Source organism: Trachymyrmex cornetzi, unplaced genomic scaffold (assembly GCF_001594075.2).
Source record: "Trachymyrmex cornetzi isolate Tcor2-1 unplaced genomic scaffold, Tcor1.1 scaffold147, whole genome shotgun sequence".
Lineage (NCBI taxonomy): Eukaryota > Metazoa > Arthropoda > Insecta > Hymenoptera > Formicidae > Trachymyrmex > Trachymyrmex cornetzi.
The window spans coordinates 4,722,528-4,739,428 of NW_017296059.1; the positions used below are offsets into that span (position 1 = coordinate 4,722,528).

The following is a 16,901-nucleotide window of genomic DNA, read 5'->3' on the forward strand; positions in this document are numbered from 1 at the left end:
AGTTTTGAAAAAAAAGTGATTCTAATTTCAACCTAAAAAACACAAATTCATTCTAAAAGTTTTAGAGACTTAGCAAAAAAAAAGTCGTTCTTTCTATGTATTCGACGTAGAATTGACCGAGTGACAATAGAAACCTCATACAAATATTCGCAATTAGTCAATTAACATAAAAATAATTGTGATAAGAATTGAAGCTGACAAAAAAATATTAAACGATATTAGACATTGACTTTTTATCAACATATCGACTGATCCATTAATCTTTTCTGGATGGGTAGATAAAAACAGAGGACTTAAAAACAAGGAACGGCTCAAAGTGTCCTCGTTCAGTTTCTCGATTTTCAAGTAAATTATACACACCCTACAACTTTTACGTTCCGTTTGCATAATAAGGATGGGAAGGACGCAGGGATTCTGAAAACAGAATAGACGTTTCTCTGAATTTATTTCTTCGCTCACACGCGCGCTTCGCCAAAGTTACTAAACGAGACGCGCCGCGTCCCGGGAAGGGAGGTACGTCGCGAAATATTCTTCGTTGGGATTTACGTATGCAAATAAAGCGAAATAATATCACCATCGAACCACGAACGCGGACGGACCCGTTGCGGCGAATTTAATTATCGATTTCCCGGAGAAATGAGAATATCTCTCTGAAGTGCAGCATCTATTTTCGGAACACGATGTAATCAAGAGGTAGCGGTTTATTTCGGAGAGAGTTCGATGGAATATTATTATCGTAACCGGCAGCGGTCCTTTCGTTAGATCCAAAAGGCGAGACCAGTAGTTTCGTATCGCCCGTTCGCTCCCGCATCGCGATACGCTCTTTTCGTTCCTTCAATACGCGAACCTCCTTGAAATTCAATTCCCGTCCCGGAGAACGTGGAATGGGAAGCGTTATCGAGCGCTATACATAAATTGCTTAGGTCTAATCGAACGTAGCTTATCGACGTCGAAGATACATCGCGGTGTGTAAAAGATTAATGCCAATAACGCGGCGAAGACGAGACGTAATTCTCACTGGCGCTCGGTAGCGCTTAATTATACAGCACTCACACGGAAATAAATCACGATGATTCATCGGAGCGGCGATAAAATATTTCTCGATGTTACTCGTTATTTTGAAGGTCCGTAAAAGCTGCAGTATGCCTTTTGTGCGCCTCCCGTCTTCTGTTTCTGATGATCCCGGACTCTCTCTTGACGCGGTCTCTTCCACCCCGATTCAACCCCGGCTATTCCCGTGCCGTGGTTTCTCGCGGGAAAGATTCCCTTGTACAATCAGGTACTTGACACATTTCGGATTTTTCCTTTTTATATCCGTCCTTCCTTTTTCTCTCGCCTCGTCCAAGCGTTCTCGTTTAATTTCCAACGAGCGACTCCGATGCGCAAGTCTTATTGTCGCATTTCCGCGCGAATTCTGATGAGTTCTCCGCGTCACACAAACGCATTGCGACGCGGCTCTCACTTCTCTCCTCTCTCGCATAAACTCGATTGACTACGTTAGAAACTTTTCCAGCTTGCACTTTGGAGGACGAAAGAGTCGTGTGGGACACTCGGCGATACATAGAATTCCTTGTCTTTTTACATCCTCGTCGTTATTTCATGAAATCGAGTTGGACATTCACGAACGCTTTCACGCGATCACCGAGCGAGAATATCGTTCGATAGAGGGAGAGATAATCGGATATCGGCTATTTTAATTAAGTTGGTCGATTTGATTCCCGGAGTGGTCAAACGTTGAAATTTTGCAACAGCAGAGCCATGTAGACACGCCCATCTTTAGGCGCTAGTACGCAGGAATGTTTCGTAAATATGGCCGTGCCTCTGCAACTATTTCGGAGTTCACCGGTACACAGAGAATATGCATAGTTCGAATACTTCCTTATAAATCGACCTGTAAGAATGAGAAGATTCGTAGGAAACGCCCAGCAGAAGATGAATGTCTTTCCGACGTTCTATCGATCGAAGAAACGATAAACAGCTATTTAATCACCGTAAGAAACTTTCATTAATTACTATTATCACCATCATACCCATACACACGCAAACGAGATTGTCCGACGTAATCGTGCGACGTAAACGAACGGCGTATTCGAATATCGGGCTATTTAACAGAGTTTTTTTTTTGCTCTTACAATGAAACCCGACGTTTACAGTTGCATAGTGCGTCAATCCTGCGCTAGATTCGAATCCTTTTTGTTGCACCGCTTGGCGACCGAGCGGTTGACGCCAGAATCGATGGCAAAAAATCCGTGTTAAACGCTGGCACGAGCCAGATGTCCGGGGGTCGCAACTGTGGTAGTTGGCGGGGTTGTCGTCGTAGTCGTCGGTCTAGGTATCGGGGAATGTTTCATCGGCAGGCTCCTACCGCCTTGCTCGCTCTTGACCCACGGCCACTGCAGAGTACGAATTAGAGTGTTTCGAAAGTCTTCGGAAAAGAGGCAATAAATGTAAAATGTGATCGAGTAATTGATCACTTCCAGCAGATTGGCCAGAGCACGGAACACCTGCAACCGAATACAGTGAATTAATGGACGGATTCATAATTGATGAAGTCGTGTATTAGACGCCAGAATGTATACGTTGGAATTTAAAATCAATTATTGAGAAAAAGCAGACGGGGAAAAGTAAATCCTGATCGACCATTCTTGTATAGCAATAAAATGATGAGAAGAAAAATTAGATTGCTAGAAAAGTAGAGTTGTTTTCGTAAATTAATTTTTAATTTGGAATTCAATTCTATACTGTTAATTTATATTAAATTGTAAACAAGAATGAATATGTTTTGAAGGTAATTGCACTAAAAAACAAACTTTGGTTAACATTTTATTCCTTAACAAGTATTATATAATAAACATTTTATGTAGGAACTTTTTATGCTAAAAAAGAAGTATGGTTTTCAAAAAATTCCATCCCTTCAATTTTAAAAAATTTCGTTGATTGAGGATTTCTTGTATAATAACGCAAATTCGTTAGGTATAACAATTTTAATTAACTTTTTACAATATATAAAAATAAATGTGACAAGAAGCTTCTTTTATTGTTTATATATATATAAATTTATTGACCACGTTTAATATGTCAAAAAATTACACTGACTTACAAGATTTCTGTTTCTCAGCATCTGAATGGTATTGAGAATTTTTTGTATTTTTATATATTTTATTCCGTAAAATCAAAGAAAAAAGTTGTAAATTGTTTAAGTTTGTAGAGTTTTTAGAAATTAAGTTTTTTTAATCTGTGGTTGACGAAATCTTTTAACTTACATTCCTTCTTAACAGCTAATAATATATAAAAATCATCATTTAGTTAAAAAAATAGAAATCTTGTAAAAGTTGTAAATCATTGTTAAATTATTTAATTGAGAGGTAATATGCAATAAAAATATTTGGAATAAACCTTACCTGGTAAGCATAATTGTTGAGATTGCTCTCGCTGAGCGTAACATTTAAGATGACCATAGGACTGACACAGACTAAAAAAAGAATACTGGTGCTACCTAAGAGCAGCATGAGCCTCCGTTCTTCAGCAAAAGTTCTAGGATCCTCATCGCTGCTAACAGTTCTCGATAGGGTCATTCTCCGGCGCCTCTCGCAGGACCTTCTGTACACTATCATTATTCTTAGATTGAAACCGGCGAGAAGGATCGTTGGCGCCACTTTATAAACAACTTCTAACACCACCATATACACCTGAAACACATATTTGCGTCATATACGAAGAGTCCGTAAAATTAGAATTTAAAATTAAACATGATGTAAATCATTTTAATCTCGCACACACAAATAGAATATAATTAAATATGCTAAATGTTCTAGGAGTCCCTTAATTTTATATGTCAGATCTCTTTTTTTGACGTTAGATATTTCTATGAATTTAGACCACTAAAGCATATCTTACATATATGTATATAACTAGCATTAATGACATTACAAGTAATTAATTCTAGAATACTATCGATACATAAATTTTATATACAAGTGAGTGAGATCATTCAGTGCTAAACTATACTTTTCAATGGTCATTAAGAAGTTCAATTTGTCATGCTAAAGGCTAGGACAAGTAAAGATAAGATATTAAAAAATGTGTCCGTTATATTCATTTAGATGTCAGTATTTATTACAGAAAATGTAATAAATGATTTCAATTTTCAAGCAGTTTTGTTGAAGGTTATTATTTTGTTATTATATTTTGCGTTATATATTATTATTTAAGTGTTATGAGGAAACGTACACAATTAGACTACATACTCCATATTATTACAAAATTGAATTTGATAGTGTGCTCATTCTATCTTTTCTTTTAAGTTAATAATTAAATTATTTGTGTTTACAAAAATCTTTTTTATAATCTAGAATCTAGATTATAAATATTGTTATAATCTTTTATTATTATTCTAGGTTATAAATATTTTTTTATTAAAAGTGTAAATGTGCGAAGAACTTGTGTTACATTAATTATGAATGTCCTATTTCTTGTACGTATAATTTATGTATCAATAGAGAAATATTGTGTCACTCAAGAGTATTCCATAATTAAGGAATAAATAGACGAATTGACAACGTTATATTCGTGTTGTCGGCTTTAAAATACCATTTGGAAGTTGTGGCTAGGAAGAAAGACCAACTTTACCAGCGAGAAAAAAATATGAATTACCTGATAGTACCACGAGTTGAGAAACGTCTGATTGTCTCTCCTCTGGTAGATTAGAGGACCGTCGGGTGTCAGTAGGCAAGTCGTAATTTCACCTCGAAATACACTCGGTAGATAAACAAGAAATGTAGCCAGAGGGATGAGTACCACTGTTAGGTGAGGTGGTCCGCAGAGTGGTCGCGTGTGTTGCCCGGGATGACAGACGCTTACGTAACGCTCCACTGTCAATGCCAGAAGCATCATTACTCCAACCCCTATGCATACAATTAACCCCTATATCTCTCGAATATAATGCTATGTCGAGTCGGCTTTAAAAGCTCTCTCCGTAGGCACCTGTACGTTTCTACACGCAATATACGTGGCGTTAATCGAAAAATTTTTGCAACACGTTTCATCGCCTGTGCAGAATGGTTTAACGCTCTTTTTTCCTTTCGCGTCCCATTTTCTCTAATTCTCTTTCTTTGAACAACGCCAGAGCGAACTTTTAATCGCCATAATCGTCGTAACTTACAAGAGCCGCAAGATACGGAAAAGTCAAAGTTTTCCGTTGCAAGCGAGAAGTTCTGCAACGAGCGATGTTCTATTTCTTTCGGCGCTCAGTGTGGAGAATAGATAATGTAGAATGTAGATAAACTTATTCCTTTTCCCCGTTGTGAAAATCATATCAGTCGTTTTCACAAGAATGATATTAATGAGAGACAGAAAATGGAAGAGAAAGAGAGGTAGATATATGAACAAATAGAGCATTTATTATTATATTCTAGAGCAAGTCCTCTAAGAATATATATATATATATATACAATAAAGAGTAATGGTAAAGAAAAAAATAAAACAAAATCGAAAATATAAGAAAAATAGATACAATGAAAAAATATGTATTATAAACAAAATAAAATTAAATAAAATTAAATTTTGTGGAAATAAATGAAAAAATACAGCATGCGAGCAACGAAAAGCAGAGCTTGCTAGCTAAAGCTCGAAACTAAGAGAGACAGAAATACAAATATCGTTATTTTGTAAGTGCTGTAGAAATAGCGTCCTTTTAAGCGCTAAAATTAAATACAATAAAAAATTTATTTCAAAAAATAGAAACCGAATTAATAGAAAAAATAATAAGCATTAATATAAAATGAAGAAATAAAATATAAATATTACAAATGCAGAGAAACAAAAAAATAAAAATTTAAACTCAAGTGTATGTGTAGTTTAAACGCAACTGTATGTGAAAGCACGAGAGAGAAAGAGAGAGAGAGAGGAGAGGAGAGGGAGAGAGAGAGAGAGAGAGAACAAGTCAATTATTTGTAGGAGGAACTTTCGCAGCGAAATTTCCTCGAGATTCTCTTCATGTTAACAACAATTCATCGTACCCAAACAGCCGTTCCCGAGGAAGAGCTCGAGGTGAGCGTGATAGAAGGCCTGAATCCAGGTACTCCATCCCCCGGTCTCCTTATGGATGAGCACCCTCAGCGCGAAAGGGATGCAGAAAAGGATCGCGAGAAGCGCCGCCGCGGAGTAACCTGGAACAAAAAGAGGAGCTGAGTTAAGGAGGATAGTCGGACGAGGAAAAATAAGAGCGAGAGAGCTCCGAGACCGAGAGTTAACTTGATTCATAAACCCGGAACAGCGGGCGAACGTTGCGTCACGATTCACTTAATCATTCTCGCAACTTCCCTAGAATATTCTGTCACCGCGGTGGAATTTTTCATTTCGCCTCCACGGGGCCGTCGCCGTCGCGTAGAACGATGGAAATAGGATTAAATCACTCTTCAGGATCTATTACGGGATCCCTGAGTGTTCTTAGTCGGTTCCACCGTTTTATACTTGTCGCGCATTTGATACCTACCAGTTTCTGACCGTTACACTGATGCGTTCCTGAACGCATTAAAATGTTAACGTCCCCATCGTAATTCTCCTTTCTTTTAGTCAAGTGTCACTTCAAATTTGCATATATTTTGCTCAATCGTTGGTGGACAGTTAGTAGTTTTTTTTGCGCATTTCACAATTCCAAGTTAAAACTTCATCGAAACCCGCGAATTTAAACAATCGGAAAACATGGATACGCGTTTTTTTGCCAATTTCCATTGATTTCCTGTTTTCGTACGGTTGGTCGCGCCGCTCGTTGCACCTCGTCTCTTGTTACGAGCTTTTACCGTCCATTGAAACCAATTAACGCCCGTATTTACCGTTCCGTTCCGCGGAATTTCCTGAGCGCAATTAGATGTCGACACTTCTTTCGCTTCGTAAATGTTAGATAAAAAATTGCTGACTTACTTCGGATATAAATGCGACTAAAAGAAATTTTTTCAAGCACACTAATAAAAATTTGGTTACTTAAAACAGTTAGTCTTACTTTGTCTAAAATTGCCAAAGCTCTTTGCAAATTATACTTAACATTAATATATTGATTGATAATTATATAACGTGAATAAAAGATTATTTAGATTTAATGCGAGAGTGTCCCGTTTAATCATGTCATCATTGATCACAAGCCATTCACAGAGATCAATGCTTACATTAAAAAAAATATCGGTGTAAATTTAACACCATGCGATCTGTATAATTCTCACTGCATTGGTGTTAATATTAACACCAATATGATGTGGATTAATCAGTGGCAGATTTACACATTTTTGCAACCTAGGCCTTACTTCTTGGCGCCCCTTTAAGACACTTGGCGCCCCTTTCAGACAAATAAACAAAAAAAAAATGTTGGCTACCATCGAAAAGTATCACTTTTCCACCAAAACATCAAGATTTTATTTTCATACGCCAAAGTATTACAAGGTGCTACGTTGGCGAACATTACCACAGATGACAATTCTACACAAATACAAAATTTACTTTAATTTTGGTATTTAAAAGGAGGCGTCCTTAGACCTGGATCTTGTGGGCCTCTGTCTAAATCCGCTACTGATGGATTTAACATCATGGATTTAAAATTCACACCTGTTGGTGTTTATATTAATATTAAAAATTATATAAATACTGCATGGTGTTAAATCTACACTGATACTTTTAGAGCGTAGTTTTTCCATTGGACGAGTTCTGTGAGTTGGCTTGTGATCAATCTCAATATGGTTAAACGACTTTCACCCTCTAATGCAGCTCGGCAATCGTTTCTGAATTATCTTCAACCAATATATGACGAATGAACTTCAGTAGGTTGGCAAGATTTTATCAACTCTTGTACCGACCAACCTCGAGCTTTCAACCGCCGATAAGCTCGACGAGCTTTTGTTGGTAACGCAAGCTTCTTCGGTCGATGATAACCGAGTGTTGGGTAGGAAATTCAACCAGCCGACTCTGTTACCAACCGACCCAGATTTCGCGTTCTGCAGCCACCTTGTAGAGCCTTCCCTAAACGCTTGTGGAACGGCAGTCACTTTAATTGCGAGGGAAAAGTTCTCTCGGTTCTTTCCTTTCCTAAAGTTTATTAAAGCGCGCGGTACACGCTCGTTGGAGTATGAAAGTCGCAAGAATCGTCCGGAAATTGGCTAATGCCGCGCGAATGAAAGTCGAGTTTTCCGTCCGGCTACGCGACGCATCATGGAAGCTCGTAAAACTTTTACGTTGGAGTCGTCACATTAAGGCAAAATTGCGTCTTTCCATTTAAATTACGATTTCTCGTCTTTCGTCCGTCAGTAATACAGTCAAGAGAGAACCAACTAGGTTTCACTAGGGTCTCTCGATTTCTTCGCTAAACGGTGAGTGAGAGTATAAGGGTTTAGTACTTCGATCTACTTCCTCGCTTTTATCGTTTTCTTGAAATTACTCTTTTGATATGTGAACGAAACTCTGAGAATAAATACATACGTGCACAAGTACGACATCGCAAGCAGTCATTTTGACAAAACAAAGGGGGAGTACTCGAGTAAAATTATGCAATCCAAATAATGTTAGAGCATTCTTTCTTCATGTAATATTAATATTGATTTATTGAAAAATTAATCTTGGGTTGAAAATGGTATATAAGTTACTGCATTTTATTGAGATTGAAATTAAAGTAATAGAATTTCGAAATCGAGAAATACGTCATAATGATTGCCTAGTAGTTTGTATGCACTGGACCTTTGGATGTGTGCGCGAGGCTTTCTTTCTTCATCGCGTAATGTAATAATGCGATGTAATCTAATGTAATAAGCCATCCTAATAAGCCTTAACACCGTCGTTATTTATCCTTTGTTACGTGCGAAGAATAGAGTTACGAAATTAAACTTGTGCGAAAACTGGTATATAAGTTGCATTATTTTCTCTTACAATTAGTTGAAATTGAAGTAGCAGAAACATTTTTTAAATTGCGAGAAATTACGCAATAATTATTGTAGTTTATATACTTTTTTTACGTGATTTTACTCTAATTCTATATTTTATAATTACAGAGTAACTAAAATAATTTATTTAATTATACATACATTAATTCTACATATAAAATTTGTATAGTTGTCACCTGTATACTCTCTAAATCTCGTGGAGTGAAATCTCACTCGAAGAGACTGAAAATTTAGCCTGTCTTTTTCAAGAGTGAAAATACGACTACTCTTGTTCAAGAGTGGCAGATTTTTATTCTTTTTAAAGTGAGATTTACTCTTTTGGAATGAGATTCACTTCGAAGGAGTGAAATCTCAATCCCTTTTTTGGAGTGAGGTTCCCTCTACCCTGGTATTACCAAAAAAGGGATTGAAATTTCACTCCTTTGGATTTCATTTTAAAAGAGTAAATCTCACTCTAAAAAGAATGAAAATCTTAAACTTTTTAAATGCAAAAAAAAATATTTAATTTTTTAATTTTGGGGGGTTAGTGTGAAATTGGCCTCCTAAAGTTTAAATTTCATATAACTTTTGAACTAAGAGTGAGCAAATGAAAATTCCGACGGAGCATTTGTGAGCAAACGATGAGCAAACGAATGCAAAAAGAAAATATTCGATTTTTTAATATTGGGGGCCAACTTCACACGGGTGCTAAATTTTCAGTCTCTTTGAGTGAGATTTCACTTCACGAAATTTAGAGAGTACTTGTTACCATTATGTCTTTTTCTCTAAGTGTATGCAAAGATTCGTTGGTCCACTGAGACGTCCGTTTTGACGAGCCGCTTGGAATCTCGTAAAACGGGAAGAACGATATTAAAGTGGCCGTCGCGCGTCAATTACCGGAAATTACCGCGGCTGATCCGCGCTTTCCATTTTTCTAAAAGACGACTGGACGGACGTCGGTGGGCGTCGGTGCTCGTTAACGCACGCAGACACTGAGACTGGAATTAATGTGTCAGTGACCCGTTTTCAGGTCACGGTTCGTTTACCAAACCCTATCACGTTGATTGGCCGATTCCCCGGCATTTTCTTGTTCGCCCTCATCTATCGGTTCGCTAACAAGGAAAAGGCATGAGAGAAGTGTCAAATCCATAAAGCCCGGATTGTTAAAGGGCCGACTAACAGAAATAAATTTTATAGAACGCACAGATATTTAATGTGGACATCTCTTGAATGCGATACGAAGGTCTAGAAATTTTCACAAAGTACGCCGATCTTTTTTTCGCCCCTTAAACAGCTGTCGTGTGTTAGAACATTGATTTATGTGGTATAAAACTATCCTCCCTTTTCCTTTACTGATGGAGGCGCCAATAACGCATTATTGTTTGACATCTTTTACGAGTGTCTTGAGTGCCATAAAGACCATTTATGTCTATTTCCACCAATAGATTAACTTTAATCTCGGTTCAACTTACTCTTCGTCTTTTTCCAATCGTTAGAAAAAGAGAAATCTAATTCTAAAGATTAGAAAAAGACGAAGAGTAAGTTGAATCGAGATTAAAGTTAATCATACATTGGTGGAAACTGGTATTAGTGTGACAATAACAGCTGTAAACAATTATTCAAGAAATCAAAGTACTTAAACTTTACAAATAATGCGCGATTAATCTATTTCATTATAGGCCCTCTTATGATTGTCTGATTAAAGGCTGGTTTTGACAATTTTTCATGATGTTAAGTTAATTCATATTTGATGATTAATAGAATAATATTTATTTAACTCGTTTATGAAAATAATTTTTTATATTATATTTTTCGAGCTGTGTAACTCTTGAAATAATAGGGAGCAATATTACGTTCAAGTTACGTGCTGAAATTCTCACAACTGATAAATACTATGGCACTCTACAATGCTGAATCATTGTCACGCCTGAAGTTAATATCTTGCCTCCACCCTGCGTTCTGAGCAAGTGCGCGTGTGTGTCAACAAATACAGGAATAGTGAAGAAAAATGTCTCGATGTCTCGCCGGGTGACAGCGCAGCCCGGCATCCCACGGCGACATTTTACAAATCGCATCCTCCCAGCATGTTTAATTTATCGAAATCCTGAGGGAGAAGCCAGCTGTAGCGTCCATTTGTCAACATCCCCGCGGCGTAACTACTCTGCGATGTCGCGCACCTGAACGGTTACTTTAACTCTATAAAAGCGGCTGTTTTTGCGTAGATCGTTAAACGCATCATTTATCATGTCGCGAGGGATATACACGCATTTGAATGATTCGTGCCTGATCGAGACGGGCGAGTTAAAAAAATAAGATCCACTATATTAGGCTCTGTATTAGGCTCTGACGTCACCCATCGAGCGTTCTTTGTGAAATATAAATGTCCTACAATCAAAATGTTATAAGGAAGAGAAAACATTTTCTGAGACAAACAACATGACATGTGTTCAGATCTTTTTCCCGGATTATTATTTTCGGATGAAGGCTAAGGATGATAGAAGAAATCCTCGTCGAATTGATAAAGGTCTAAACACAATCGTACAAATTTTGCTTCGCCAGGCTGTAGATGGAACTAATGCCGACCAAATAATACCATAAAGTTGGACTCAGGAAAGAAATTATAATTTTATTATCGGATCGTAAATTAAACATAGATTCTTCATTCGACTTCCAGTTCTTCTCTCTCAACTTTCTCTTATTATTTCAAAACATAAACGTACGCAAGCTAATTCTTAGATATTGTCGATCAAAGTACGAGGCAAAATTTAATAGTAAACTTGTACGATTTAACTTATCGAAACTGACGCCAAAATTTGTAAGAATTACTGATGCTGAATTTGTAATACTCATTTAATTTATGTTAATTAAAAGGGCATGAAATAATTTCAAACAACCAGAATATCTCATATAATAAAGAATAAATACTAAATATAAATATACTAAGTATATATATAAAAATAATTTAAATTTGTAAATGTAGTGTAAAGAAAATTGAATTGTTTAACATCTTTTGACATCTTTTTACATTTTGACACACAAGAAGTTAAAACAAAATGCTATTTAACTCAAGGGATTGAGTTACTATTACTCCTTTGATATCTAACTTGTGGGTTCAATAAAGCCACTGTCAACTTCGGAAGGTTAATATAGAGATATTTAATTTCACCACGTTAAAATTACATACTATATCTACAGACATTTGATCCGAAAAAACGTGATAGAAGTCAAATGTTGAATTTAGTGGAGCGGTTTTTTTCCTAACGGTTTGCGATACATCTCGTCATACTCACAGCGCCTTTGCGCCGGTATTCACACCACCTGTTGAAAAACGCACGTAATACGAAGTTTCCATTACTTTTGCAGCCGATGGGCGATGCGCTCTGGTATCTTATTCGTACCTCCGTCAAGTGCAGCCGCTGCATTTATTCTTGAGTTAATAAACTGTTCTAAGTGGATATCTTTGAACAACAGTTGTTAGACGCTTCGGGATCTCTGTTAATCTTATCTTGGAATTAAATTTCGCTATGGTATAATAGTACGTTGCAATACTATGATTTGTTGTAGAATCGAACTGATGACAGATAGATTGATAGGCCATTAAACGTTAAAAGAATCTGTAGAATTTAGTTTAATAAGTCGAGTGAATAGTAAAGATGTGTGAATCAAGGTTGCTTGAATTGAATCGAATTTAATTTTTTCGAATCAAATCAAATCGTATCGAATCATTGAAGCATAACTTTTATTAATAATTAATAATTTAATTCTTATTAAGTTGAATTTTAATTTATAATAAAAAAATTTCTATATGAGAAATATAATAATGATATAAAATAAATTTAAATATACATGTAGTTAAATGTTTAATATAAGGCTAGTAAAATATATTTTACTTACAATTAGACAGTAGGGACTAGGGACACGGTACAAAAATTACAAATAAAAATATAGTTACAAATCGATATGAATCTGGTGTGTAGTTGTTACGCGTGACTGAATTAATCGGTGGACATCAAAAGCAGACTGAAGAGTAAACTTACAATCAGTAGAAATTGAAGCTGGTTTTTGAAATTCACAACACTACTTAATTATAATTAAATTTAAATTAAATAATTTCGACCTTAAAAATTGATTAGTCTTAATAAAATAACATCTTTTATTTCAATAACATGATTGCACTGTTTTATTTATTAGAAAATATGATCTTTTTTATTAAGATTGTCAATATGTATTATTCGTAACTTCTTAGATTTGAAATTTTTTAGTAGTTTGGATTCGAATCATAAAGATTCAGAATCATATCGAATTGAATCTTAATTGATTTGTACTCAAATAATTTTCACATCTTTGATAGACAGGAAAATCTGTTGAAACGAAAAAGGGATCAAGGTTGAAACCGGAACAGTGAACAGTCGTTGGAAATTCATAACGACTAGAAGTAGTAGCAGGAGAAATGAGAATGAGTACTCTCTGTAATATTGTACACCCGGTAATAAATCATTCCACGGTAATATCGTAGACCAAGGACAACGAAAAAGAGCCGTCAGAACACATTACCGATGTTTACGTCGAAATTTCTCGAGATTCCGTCTTTTGAATCATTGTTTATGCTAGACAATATGGACAAAGTTAAGGAATTAGAGAGGGCACGTTCGTCCAAGATTCTTTTTTTACGGACAAATAAATCGTATATGTCTCGCGCAACGAACGAATCGCTATTTCGCGGCGCAAAGATTCGCTCAGGGACGACGGAAACCGCATCCTGCACGAAACACAAATCAATCAGGAGCAAATCGATCTGGATCGAAATGTTGACTGTTTGGAGCAGTGACGCACAACCTTTTTTAAACCTTCGGAACTAACGCCAAAATCTGTAACACAATGACACTGGGTTGTGAGACCCATTTAATATATGTTGATTACAGGCATTAATTAATTTTAAGAAACTAAAATGACTTGTATAAAAAATGAGTACTAATAAGGGAACATAATCAAGTATCTCTCTCCTTAATAAATTTCGTACATGTTAAAATATGGACAAAAATAAGAGACACATTTTTTTTTATAAGTGCTGAGTCGCACATTAAGAGAATGAAACCTTCCCTTGAAAAAAAAGAAACGGTTTATTTCTTTCTGACTGAATATCGTCTAAACTGTGAAAAATATAAAAAATGTTTTTTAACACATTCACAAACATAATTCATAATAATGATAAAAAATCTTTTTACAAAAATATTTTATTCATAAACAATTAAAAAAATTTTTTATCATTATTATGAAGTTTGATGCTATTCAACTTTTAATGAAAATATTTTTTTATATCTTTCACGGTTTAGACGCGACAACATTCACTTAGAAAGAAAAAACCAGTTTTTTTCGAAAAAGGGTTTCGTACTCTTAACATACCTACAACTCAGCAATTCTAAGAATACATGTGTTTTATTTTCATCTATATTTTAACATACCCAAATTTAAGCTTATTAAAATCATCAATCAGAGAATTCCTTGGTTGCAAAGTGTTCTCTCCACATTAAAAGTTTATTTTAATAAGAGTAATCCAAATATATACAGGTGTAATATAAAAAAAACTGAACTGTTTGACCTTCACTGAGAAAGCTGAATTATTTTTACTCATCAAAAGCTTTATTATCCAAATAATCACTGCATATTCAGTCCAACAGACCCACATCAGCTCCGCAGGAAGAATAAGAATTATTTTCAGAAGACTATTTTTAGAAACAGATAAAATCTCTTGGGTCGCATTTTATTTGCATAAAATAAAAAATATAATTTCATATTTTCAGTTATAAGCCTGCAAGCCGCAAAAAATTCAAATACGTGAACCGCAAGTTGTGCATCACTGATTTAGAGATTCCAACTCATCGATCTCAGAAGTTGCAAGTGACGGCACACGAAAAGATCGAACGCGTCGATATTATACCTACATACGTTGATACACGACTCTCCGTCCATGTCGTACCAGACGTATGTACATACATACATATACGTATACGTCGCGCGACACGGAAAGATTTAATTTGCACGTGTCCTCGACACGCATCTCCGAGGAAATAACGTTCGAGTATTGAGCATATATCACATTCGATGTTCCGACTATTCGAAGGAATCGTCCTTAGACAGACGCGCGTGGGATTACAATAACTCTTTTCCTTCTTGTCGCGCGTCTGGCAGAAACGACATTTCTGCCATGCAGCGATTCGTATCCGTTCGATTAAGGTGTACGAGAGAATCGAGAAGACAATAGAAAGCTTTCGGAGATAGTAAAGACATTCAATAGAAATCAGTTTCCTTACTCTACCCTGAAAGTTTTCAACTCGAATATGTATTTTTTTTTTAGAGCATTTGATACCATATTGTTGTTCTAAAATTCAGTTTTTACATTTATTCAAAAGATTTCTGTATAATGACAACTACATTATTAAAAAAAAAGAAATTTGCTTCCGTTACATGTAAACATTTTAACATTAAATATTTTAATGATGAATATCAAGAAAAATTAATTCTATATTTTTTCACGATTTTGATAAAAAAGCAATTATTTTCCCATCAAAAAACTAGATTTTTATTTAGTTTTTACTCCGAAGTAAAAAAAAATATTTTTTTTCGTTTCTAAGTTGGAATAATGCACGTAAAATTGCAAGAAGGTAATTTCCTTCTTATCTTTCCGTCGTCGATGTCGTGCACAAAACTACATGATCGATTTGCCCCCAGACGATGAAAGAGAAAGAGATCATCGTTAACGAGTTCGCGAGTTTGTGCGTCGGAGCGAGTACTCGTAGGATTTGATCCGCGCTCGCTAGTCGATGGCTGGAGAGAAGTTTTAACTAGTCATTCGGTGTAACGAGGGGTTATCTAAGGAGACGAGCCGCTCGCTCTCGGTTCGTTCGGTGCTCGGGAATTAACGACCGCCCTCCGTGCGTTTGCATACAAAGTGCATTCTCCACGCGGCCGGCCCTCGTTATCCTTTTTACTGCGCGATGCCCCCAGGGAACTCTTCACGAATGCGAGGCCTTCCGCCGGGAATAGACTCCAGTGCGAAAGGAATTAAATCGTTATCCATATCCGGGATTCCGGGACGCCGCCGCTGACGCCGATGACGACGACGACGATGACGACACTCGCTACGTTTACGGGCGCTCAATTTACTCCGTTATTGGCGGTACGCAGGTTTACAAACTTCCCACCGAGGTGGGATTCGTTTTATGGCGCGTCGCTACACGGAGGCGAAGTTTGATGAAATATTGTGTAGCATCGTTTGTCCCTTATTACTCATAAGGCGGGACATGAAGCGAATAATGGTGCGACTGGACGATACGACGCTAAGCTTGCGCTAGGTGATGGATTTAACTTCGTGTGGACACTTTGTCTTTATCTCTAGCACTTCCGTTTACTAGGAAGTAAAAGTGTCCCATGGAGTTCAAAAAAGTTTTTTAAAATTTATCCGGATTTCTTTTTATATGTATGTTACATACATAATTGAAAAATTTGTGTTAAATTTAATATATTTTACGTGTTTTAAATAGTTAACTCAAATTTTTATGTCAATTTAACACAAGAATATATTAAAAAGCAACATAAATGTTATGTAAAAACATAAAAATAAAAAATGTGGCATTGAAACAATTTGTAAGCAAACTGGAAATATATTTTTCCAGTAAAATTAACATTTCTGAGATGTTAAAACAAAAATAACACATATTTTCTTCATTTATAAAATTTACGTTTTAAAATTCGTTATTTCTATGTTATTTGTATATTTTATGTCAAGTTGATATTCAAATTTCTTAGTACCAAAATAACATAATTCATGAGCAAATGAACGAGTGTACCAATTTTCCATGAAAAAAAAATACATAAGCAAATGTATAAATAAAACGATATCCCGAATGTTCAAGAAAAAAATTGTATCCTCGTTTCATAAGGTTATACGGCACCAAAAATAAACCAGGGGTGGTCTTATCAAAATAAATTAATCTCTCTGAA

At 35.9% G+C, this 16,901-nt stretch overlaps 1 protein-coding gene across 1 annotated transcript in view; it reads right to left on the minus strand.

The window, feature by feature from the left end:
• Positions 1-2,252: 2,252 nt before the first annotated feature.
• The window catches only part of LOC108757691 (probable G-protein coupled receptor B0563.6), a 33,146-nt gene continuing 18,497 nt past the window's right edge, over positions 2,253-16,901 (minus strand). The window contains exons 2-5 of the mRNA XM_018502197.1: positions 6,018-6,167; positions 4,654-4,904; positions 3,402-3,689; positions 2,253-2,504 (exon numbers count right to left, since the gene is read on the minus strand). Of these exons, the coding sequence (XP_018357699.1) occupies positions 2,253-2,504; positions 3,402-3,689; positions 4,654-4,904; positions 6,018-6,167 (941 nt within the window). The remainder of the gene's footprint in view (positions 2,505-3,401; positions 3,690-4,653; positions 4,905-6,017; positions 6,168-16,901) is intronic.